This window comes from Haliotis cracherodii, unplaced genomic scaffold (assembly GCF_022045235.1).
Source record: "Haliotis cracherodii isolate W230 unplaced genomic scaffold, xgHalCrac1.p SCAF_7, whole genome shotgun sequence".
NCBI lineage: Eukaryota > Metazoa > Mollusca > Gastropoda > Lepetellida > Haliotidae > Haliotis > Haliotis cracherodii.
The window spans coordinates 54,915,331-54,926,149 of record NW_027266330.1 but is presented as its reverse complement, the minus strand read 5'-3'; the positions used below and the strand labels follow the sequence as shown (position 1 = coordinate 54,926,149).

At 41.7% G+C, this 10,819-nt stretch overlaps 1 protein-coding gene across 1 annotated transcript; it reads right to left on the bottom strand.

Moving 5' to 3' along the window:
* Positions 1-787: 787 nt before the first annotated feature.
* Positions 788-10,275, bottom strand: LOC139449014 (monocarboxylate transporter 12-like). The gene is made up of 6 exons (XM_071230500.1): positions 10,266-10,275; positions 7,567-7,785; positions 6,453-6,596; positions 4,922-5,710; positions 4,127-4,177; positions 788-948 (listed from the first exon to the last, which is right to left on the bottom strand). The coding sequence occupies exons 1-6, from the start codon at positions 10,273-10,275 to the stop codon at positions 788-790; spliced, it is 1,374 nt and encodes a 457-aa protein (XP_071086601.1).
* Between the last annotated feature and the right edge of the window lie 544 nt (positions 10,276-10,819).

Below are 10,819 nucleotides of genomic sequence, written 5' to 3'. Positions count from 1 at the left end.
ACCCGTGAAGATCCGTGTTGGTATAGGTCTTCAGCAACCCATGATTGATAAGAAAAAGGCGACGATGCTTGTCGTAAGAGGCGACTAAGACTCCCTGACTTGGTTGATGCGTGTCATCGTATCCCAATTGTGTGGACCGATGCTCTTTATATCAATCACTGGATTGTCTGGTTCCGACTCGATTATTTATAGACCGCCGTCATATAGCTGGAATATTGATGAGTGCGGCGTTAAACGACAAACAGATCAAACCTAACCAAGCATGCTTGTGGTATGGGTCGACTAAGGTTCCAGTGGTTATGATGATTGCATGGGTGTCATCTCAACCTTAGGGCGTGGATCACTGCTCATGGCAACACATATCCTCGCCGACAAAAGTATATTACATGCAAGTAGGACACGTGTTTGTTGCTGTTTTTGCTGTCAGCGAGCCTGACCACCCGATCCCGTTAGTCGCCTCTTACGACAAGCATAGTCGCCTTTTACGGCAAGCATGGGTTGGTGAAGACCTATTCTACCCGTGATCTTCATGGTTCCATGTGTACTGGGTAGCGAAACTCTTCATATAAATCCACTGCCACTTGACTATATTCAGACTGAAATATTCCTCACAGCACGTGGTAAGTAGTCATACTTTCGCGCCAAAGGACAGGGTTTTGTCCAACAATGATTAATATGCATTAATGTCAAATTCAGATATTCACGGTGATTTGACTGTAGTAAATAAGCAAACACGCCAGTTTCAATCAATAACTGTTATATACAACAACAATGGAAACTAACAAATTTATCCCATTAGGCTAGTGTCCCGTGGTTCACTTTCTTGTTGGTTGATGATTTCAACTTCATTTGGGTTCAGCGCATCCGCAGTGTCGTGACAAGTCCTTCTTGAATGCCTGAAGGCTGTGGACAGCAGGCCACAGAGAGCGCAAGAGAAGAACATCACACCTGACGGAACGAGAGGAGACAATTATGATTATGACACCATGTGTGAAAAAATAATTAATTGATAATGATGATGATGATGAAAATGGTGATGATGATGATGATGATGATGATGATGATGATGATATCCAGGCCAACAAACCTGATCTTGTCCTTTTTGATAAATCCAATGTAATCATTTATATCATTAAATTTTCTGTCCCCTTTGACACTAATGTGATTGACAAGATTGAGGAAAAAATGGCAGGATCACCCAAACCCTATTTGCTGCATTTTTTAATTTTAATCTGTAAATGATAATAATAATAATAATAATAATAATAATAATAATAATAATCTGTTTATATAGTGCAGAGTTCCAGTCATGCCAATAAAAAATGCGATTTACATTTTCTTTGCCCCTGTCAATGGATAAGTGTGGCGGTCGATGCTCATTCTCAGCTCCCTGGACAGTATATCAGGTCGCACGCTCTAGCGAGCGCGGGTTATTTGAAACGAAGAGGCCACGTGAGTTGTCAAGCGCGCTCAATTCAAACTGGGCTGACGGGTACGGTCTGTCTATTTAGGGCAGCACGCTATACACATAGCTCTATTCATAACCCTTTACTTTTGTTTTATTAATTCTTTTCTGTCTTATAAACACACACCTTTCATTCCCCCTCACCTGCGACGCGCTGTTTATGCATGAGTCATCCTATCCGATCACGTGGCTTGGATCAGCCAATCACCTTCCCTATTTTCCCTCAACCGCCCTCAACCAAAACTACCTTCTGCTCACTTAGACTATACTACTTTCATCGCCTTTTACTCACTGTTCAATATGACACGGGGGAATACGGATCGACATATTTAAAATTGTGTGATCTTTTGAGATTTGAGACAACACATACAAATATACATATAAACTACAAAGCATGAAATTCTTTTTAAATCTACATTTCAATATCTCCTTAAGTCACGTACCTCAAAATAGTTAAACTATATTTTATAGAAAAGGTACTTTGAAAAAAAACCGTCACGGGCTTTGGAACGCAAAATGGCGGACCCTTCGCAACCGACGCCTGGTCTTTGTCTTTTGGAGTTGGAATCCAGCATATGGTTTGGAGGAATTCGGTTGCACTTCAGGAACATCATGTGTTCGGTTGCACAAGATGAAGATGCAACCAATGCTGCCCGTAAGAGGCAACTAGATGGATCGGGTGGCCAGGCACTGTGACCTCAGACCCCGAGGCTAAGAGGGTATGTAAGTTCCATATCATTCGAAGTATATTTATGCATGCCAGACTTTTAAAACGTAGTAGTTTTGTCATTTTCATCTTTGGCTTAACTGGTAATCTATCGCCAGTGACTGAAGGGATGATATAAATCCTGCTGGGGTCCATGCAGGAAGCAAAGGCACTCTAAGTCCCCGTGGTCCCTAGTATGGTGATCAGGGCGGTCGGGTAGCCTAGTGGTTAAAGCGTTCGCTCCTCACGCCGAAGACCCTGGTTCGATTCCCGACATGGGTACAATGTGTGAAGCCCATTTCTGGTGTCCCCCGTCGTGATATTGCTGGAATATTGCTAAAAGCGGCGTAAAACCATACTCTCTCACTAGTATGGCGATCTCCCTATACTTACTGAAGATCACTAGCCCATTTTTATATTGTGTTGTTAAATCTTTCTGCTTTTAAATGTTCCTCAACTAGTTTTAAATCGACTCTGTGATATTCTAATAATGTACTGCCCTTCAATGACATGTTTTTATAAAGTCTACAAATATGTGTTATCAATTTATTACTTCTGTTCAAGATATGGTTGAAATGTTGCCGATGTGACGTTAAATATTACCTCACTCACTCACTCAGTCGTACCCATACGCCTTGGGACATTTCACATAATATCAATCACTGATTTGTCTTGTACATATTCGAATATTTATAGACCGTCGGCATATAGCTGAGGTATTGTTTGTGTGTTGTTTAACGCCGCACATATGGACCAGACAGTCCAGAGATTGACATCATGAGCATCAACCACAAATGGACATTTTGATTTCCTTGTTTCCCCTAGTTATTACACGCAACCCAATCTTTACGGCTCCACTGTACTTAATAAAATACAGAATTTAAAAATATATGTTTTACGAAAAAAACTTGCTATGTGGCTTTTATGTTGAGAATCTTACAATCAATACAATATATCATTGGTGGGGAATATGAGTATCTCAAGCTTGAGAAATGTTTTTTTATTTCTTAATGTGTGCTTAAAGTTTACACCTCTGTATGATGGTGGCTAAAATGAACTAAAAACAAGAAGTGGTTATTCGATGATGGTGCTTCAATACAGGTACAGTAAACTACATTTATAACGAACACGCTTATAACGAACTGAAGGATATAACGAACTTACTCTTTTGTCTCGACTGTTTGCTGTAGTTATGCTGTAGCTATGCTTATAACGAACTACGGTTATAACGAACTAAAATTAGTGGTCCCGTTGAGTTTGTTATAATCGTAGTTTACTGTATCAGAGTTATGTTTTGAACCTTAATTTTGGCTGCTGTTTTCAGCCTCATGACCTTTTGATAACGTTTGTAATTTCTTTGTCCAATCCAATTCTTAAGTGCCAACTTTCCTTTGCCAGTCAGTTCAGTTTATATTGGACGCTGATGTTGGCCATTGCTTGCGAAATAACAGTCCTTCAAAACGTCAATGCCAGTGATGTATGCACGTAGATAATGATAATGTAGAATACCATGCTTGAACATATAAAACTACATACTATGTTCCTTGATTCAAATCGACATCCGTCCCAAAACAAATAAGGCCATGCCACTTATCTTCTTTGCTTACATCAAAGAGTTCACATCAAGTTGTATGAGTAGAAAGGAAATAAATATAATGTACGCGAGATACCCAATACAATTCAAAGCTGTAAACTCTACAGGTGACATGGCTCTACATTGTAAGGACAATATGTTTATTGCCTTGTTTTCTCGTTGGCTGAAATTTTCTCCGCACATCACCTAAGTTCATTTAAAATATACCTGGTTGGCAGGAATGATTTCGATCTATTACAATATAAGAAAAGGTATAAAACGGGCCTTAGAGAAATTAACGTGATCCGAAATAGTGAAGTATAAATGTGTAATGCACCAATAAACGGGCACCTGCGTGGATTAGCTACGCTATGCAACGTACCTGCGAATATGTAGACGCCATAATAGACCTTGGATATTTGGAAGACATATCCTGGAAGATAGAAAGCAGGGTGTGATATAACTGGTGCGTGAATTTAGGAACGATGTTCCCCCTGTTTAAATATACAACGTCAACAGCAGAGGACTATCAGTCTCGATTATCTGCCAAAACAGATTCCACTGGGCGTAAACAGTATAAATTTGATCACTAAACAGTGATGACACCAGGTGTTCGCCAAAACAACAGCGCTATCATGTTCAATTGTCCAAAGTACAGCCCAGTTGCAAGTACACATGTACTTAACATTTCAAACTTTATTTTATAATTGCACTGATGTTTATCTACTATGTGCATGTTTTACATGACGTAAATGGAAGGTTTCACTGTTGCAATCATTGACATGACAGGGCAAATTACAGAGGGCGTGGCTGATTGTGTGTTATTGTGTCCGTATGATGCATATTGTTGCATATGCAATCAAGCACTGATTTACCGTACCAGATTCGATTATAAAATAAATAAATTTACACCACGATATAGCTGAAATATTGCTGACAGTGCATTAAAACAACACTCGTTCCTTCTTTGAAAGGCATTTAGAAGTTGGAGTACTAAGTAAGGATAAGAATTTATGGATGAACAACTTCTTTATTACAATTAGGTCACTAGCTTGATAACGGTGTTAGAACCTACACCGAAACCTCGCTCTTAATTGTAATAAAGACGTTGTTCATCCATAAATTCTTATCCTTACTTAACTCATTCCTCATTTATCAACTGGCTCGCAACCAATACCTGCTAAAGGCGGACCAATGAGAAATCCGAAGCCACAAGATCCCATTACAGCTCCAAAACCGGTTGCCACGTGATCCATTCCAAGAATTTCATATGTGATGGGATTAAACAGTGCCCAGCTGCTACCGGTGTAGAGTCCAAGGAAGAAGCCGTACACACACACTGTTGCTGAGGTTGATGTGAATAAGGGGATGAGGAACGATAACACCCCCATGAGGCCGTTCAGGGAAGCAAATATCAGTCCACTGCCAATGTTTGGATCTTGTGCTGCAAATCCCGTGAGAACACGCGAGACTACACCGCCTACACCCGAAGTTGCAACGCTGAAAGATGCTGCTTGAAGAGATATCCCTTGTTTCCGTAGAAAGTCTGGGAGGTACAGATAGATAGCTGATGAGCCCATGCCGAATGTACAACTACACATAAGAAAGAACAGAAACGATTTGTTCCTGAAAACTTTAGCATAACCAGAACAATCTCCACACAACGTCTTGACCAGCGTCAGACGTGTTGGTCTTCCACTGAATACCTTGGCGCGACGTTCTCTCTCGAATCTGGTCGGTTTCATGAGCATCCCACAGACACATGAATGGAATGCTATTGCTCCCACGATGAGGAATGCTTGGTGAAGCCCAAATGTATCTATGAGGAACTGGCATAATGGTGGATGGGCAAACAAACCAACAGCCATCCCACACACGACGATGCCGCAAGCCAGACTCATATTGTCTGAAAAATGGTATCCGAGGACAACTATGGCACCCGTGTGAGCCAGGCTGGTTCCAACTCCTGAAAAAACAACAACATATGCTTCAGGTCCTATATAAAATACATAATATAATATTTAACTGTAATGAGAGCTTTGCGACCAAAACAATTGTAACTCAATGAGGGAGTGAGTGAGTGAGTATGGTTTTACGCCGTTTTTAGCAATATTCCAGCAATATCACGGCGGGGGACACCAGAAATGGGCTTCACACATTGTACCCATGTCGGGAATCGAACCCGGATCTTCGGCGTTACGAGCGAAAGCTTTAACCACTAGGCTACCCGACCGCCCAGTAACTCAATGACTGTTCTGTTGATGTCGAGATACACGAGGTAATTCCAATGGGTCATCTTTCAAAGAAAGATTATTTCAGAACATTGTACTCTCGCTAAACGACAGCCTCAATGGTCCAGTGGTAGAGCGTCCGCCCGGAGAGCGGAAGGTCCGGGGTTCGATCCACGGGCGCATCATACCAAAATACGTTAAAAGGTTGTACTTGTTGTTACCCTGTATGGCGCTCGACATTAAGAGGTTAAAACAAGGCCTTGTCGGCTCGGAGTCAGTATACTATGTCTGATAGGGTTTTCATGTTACTGTGGCATTGTATCTCAGTGGACCGGCACTTTAAAATTCGCAATAGTCCGGTCCAGTACAAGTAGACACACACACTCACCCTCACACACACGTGCATACACATCGTCACCTAAGTGCAATGATATTGGACGCAAGGTTAAACCTCACCTCACCTCACGCTGAACCAACCTGCAAGAAGGGCATATGTTATGAATAGCCACTTGATATCGTCTACAAATAAATTAGCAGAGAAACCCACAAGGCCGAGGACTCCGGATATCACGACACAGGTGCGACAGTCTGTTACGTTGATGATGAAACTTGCAAGTGGACCTTTATAAACCAATAAATAAACATAAGAAAATAGAACATGTATCAAATGTTACAATCTCTCTCTCTCTCTCTCTCTCTCTCTCTCTCTCTCTCTCTCTCTCTCTCTCTCTCTCTCTCTCTCTCTCTCTCTCTCTCTCACAGTTTTTGTTGGTTTGTAAATCTTGATACACACAACCATCGTCATGCTCTGAATGTTCCGTCTATCCTGTAGTATGATATCGCATATGATTAGGGCTTCATGTTTCTATAATGAGCATTGTCAATGTTCTCATTGTTCAGTCATGGTTGAAAGATCACTGATAGTTGAGTTTAATCAGTCATGATTGTACCACTAATAGAAATAGATATCCAAAATTATGTCTGTAAATGTAAAAAATCAATTAAACATCTGCAACATCAAATGATTACCTCTGTTATGTAAATGCTAGAACGAACATTAGGCTTTGGTGCAATCACTCGCAGGGCACACACTGTTTATGCGCATACACACACGCGCACGCTCAAACGCACACATATACACACACACTCCGAGAGTATTAGTGAGTGAGTTTGGTTTAAGGCCGCTTTGAACAGTGTCCCTTGGGGGAGAAAAGCTCGAAGTGATGAAGGTCTCAGATGTTCACGGCTTTGGTGAAACCTCACGATCTGACAAACCAAAGACATAATCAGGGCGAACCTGGATTCGAACCCACAATCACAGGTTTCTGGCTTGCACAACGAATTGCAGCGCCGTAGACTAGGTCACCCGTTGCTTGTCGTGAGAGGCGTCTAACGGGATAGAGTGGTCCGACTGGCTGACTTTGTTGATGCATGTTATCGTATCCCAATTGCGTAGAGCGATGGTCATGGTGTCATCCACTGAACTGTCTCTTTCCGGCTCGATTATATACAGACCACCTTCATGTAGCTGGAATGTTATTGAGTGCGATGTTGACCGACAAATAAACAAACAAACAAATAACAGACAAACCTGCAAGACATGACATGCTAAAGAATAGAGACCCGAGCCAGACTGTCACATCAACGTCAGCGTGGTACGTCTCCAGTAACGCCACATGGAGCACACCCGAGGCGTAACTTAAACTTGCGTTGAAGAACAGCGTCAGGAACGACACTGTAATGACGATGACGAAATGCCAGTCATTTTTATGCACTTCAGCGTCCACCATCTTGAACACAACGCTCCCACCTGAAACATCAAACTGTCAAGTTGTGTATCAAAAGTATAAGACTAGATTACAATATGATCCAAACACTCTATTGAGTGTTGTAAAAAGGCAACAACATTGTCGTTCAGGGAAGGTGAAATGGTTGATTAAGTGTCATCCTTCTCTCTGCTTTTACTATACGCCGCCATGAACGTGTTGTTTGCAGTATACAACTCGCCACACTGAGTTCACTTGCCATGCAACTCTCCACATTGTATTAACTACACTCTGCTCGCCATTCCTCTCTTCATTCGCAAATAGAGTCTCCGTGGTGCCTTGACATCAGTGTATTCACCAAACAGCTCTCCGTGGTGCCCTCACATCAATTTATTCACCATTCAACTCTCCGTGGTGCCTTCACATCAATGTGTTCACCATTCAACTCTCCGTGGTGCCTTCACATCAAGTAATTCACCATACAGCTCTCCGTGGTGCCTTCACATCATTGTATTCACCATACAGCTCTCCGTGGTGCCTTCATATGAATGTATTCACCATACAGCTCTCCGTGGTGCCTTCACATGATTTTATTGGACAAACAGTGTAATTTCCTTGTTTTCTTAGCCCTGCAAACTCATAAAGTGTGTATAACTGTAGTCGCGATAGACTAACTCGTGGCGGGACAGCTATGTTACACACAGTGATGTGATGTATGGTAGCAAAGAGTTGTATTGTAACACAGTGAGATATTGTAACATTGTGAGATATTGTAACAAAGCGATGTATTATGACACAGTGATATATTGTGACAATGTGATGTATGGTTGCAAAGAGTTGTATTGTAACACAGTGATGTATTCCAACATTGTTAGATATTGAAACAAAGAGATGTATTGTGACACAGTGAACTCTTGCCACATAGTGAGATATTGTAACACGGTGATATATTGCAACATTGTTATATATTGAAACAAAGTGATGTATTGTGACACAGTGATATATTGTGACAATGTGATGTATGGTTGCAAAGAGTTGTATTGTAACACAATGATGTATTCCAACATTGTTAGATATTGAAACAAAGTGATGTATTGTGACACAGTGATATACAGTAAACTACGGTTAAAGCGAACTCAAAGGGACTACTAAGTTTAGTTCGTTATAACCGTAGTTCGTTATAAGTACATATACAGCATGACTACAGCAAGTAGTCGGGAACAAAAAGCAAGTTCGTAGTTTACTGTATTGTGGTTGGTTGGTTGGTTTGTTGTTTTACGCCGCACTCAGCAATACCCCAGCTACATGACGGCGGTCTGTAAATAAACGAATCTGGACCACACTATCCATGTTTAATATCATGAGCATCGATCCACGTAATTGGGATCGATGACATGCATCAACCAAGTCAGAGAGCCTGACCATCCGATCCCGTTAATCGCCTCTTACGACAAGCATAGTCGCCTTTTACGGGAAGCATGGGTTGCTGAAGACTTATTCCACCCCGGATCTTCACGGGTCTGATACATTGTGACACAGTGAGATATTGTAACAGTGATGTATTGTAACAGTATAAGATACCTATAGCAAAGTGATGTTTTGTAACACAGTGAGATATTGTGACAAAGCCATGCACTGTAACACGGTGTGGTGTTGTAACAAAGTGAGATATTGTCACACAGATACGTACGGGGGGCGTTCAATAAATTTTGCAACTTCAACATAAGACCAAATCGCAGAATATCTGTTGCACTTTTATTTTTCGATATAATCTCCAGTCACCTCAATATACTTATTCCATTTGTCCGTCAAGCTTTTATAGATATCCGCAGATTGGCTCTCTAACCTCGGGTCTCGGGCAGCCTTTATGTCCTCGTCATCCTGGAACAGGAAATAGTCACTGAGGGTTGTGGGCTGTAGGGTGGGTAATTTAACTGTTCGAATCCACATTCACATATGGCGGCCTGTTCAATTCTCGACTTGTGAACCGGAGTGTTGTCATGCAAAAGTAGAATACCACGTGTTAACATCCCCCGGCGTTTCTGGCGAATAGATTTCCGCAATTCTTTCATTACATTAGCATAATACTGTCAATTGATTGTAGGTTTTGGTGGCATGTGATCAATCAGTTATATGCCTCTTGCATCCCAACATATGGTGGTCTTTACCTTGCCAGCTGATGGTTGAGTCAGAAACTTCCTCGGAGGCGGAGAATTGGGGTGCTTCAATCGCACGGATATCAATTTATTTTCTGGGTCCCAGTGGTTGATCCATGTTTCATCACCTGTCACTAGACGAGAGAGAAATCCGGCTTCATCAGCAGTAAAGAGATCCAGGAGGTCTCGACAACTTTCAGTTCTCTAATGGCGATCTTGAGCTCTGAGGTTTCTAGGTACCAACAGTTCCAACTAATGTTTGGAATTCCCTAGAAAGTTCAGATACTTTCACTCGTCGGCCAGACAAAATTCTTCTTTCTGTAGCAGCAATGGTTTCCGGTTGGGTGGCATCTGCAGGCCTGCCTGACCTTGGGTCATCGTCTATGGACTCCTACCCCTTTTAAACTGCAGAGACCAACGGCAAACTGTGGAATAGTCAGGAGCATCCTTACCCATCACTTTACACATGCGATCATGCATTTCTTTTGCTTTGCATCCCTCCTTGGTAAGGAACTTATTACAGCGCATTGTTCATGTTGAGAAAATCCATGATTGTGACCACCCTTAGGTGAATGAAGCCATCACATCTAACGTATTGTTGTGTCTGGTACTTGTTATGACTAGTGTCACACCTGCCACAAGTTGACTTTGTTTGTGTAAAATACAAATGCCCAAGTTGCAAAACTTATTGAACGGCCATCGTATTATAACAAAGTGAGATATTATGACACAGTGAGGTATTGTACACACTGAGATAATGTAACACTGTGTAAATACCTGTATGAAGATGTTGCGGTTGTGATCGGTGTTGCTGGTCGCTGTTACTATAGGCTATTCTATATGAAGGTGACGACAGCTTGCACGCCGACCTTTGTAGCCGTTCATATCGAAAGCAGCGTCCTTGAAACAAACAGGTATCTCA

Excerpts from the sequence above, each read along its gene's own strand:
- LOC139449014 (XM_071230500.1), bottom strand. Across the intron at positions 6,597-7,566 it reads TAGCATGTCATGTCTTGCAG|GTCCACTTGCAAGTTTCATC; the intron begins GTTTGTCTGTTA and ends TGGTTTATAAAG. Across the intron at positions 5,711-6,452 it reads AACATATGCCCTTCTTGCAG|GAGTTGGAACCAGCCTGGCT; the intron begins GTTGGTTCAGCG and ends TTGTTTTTTCAG.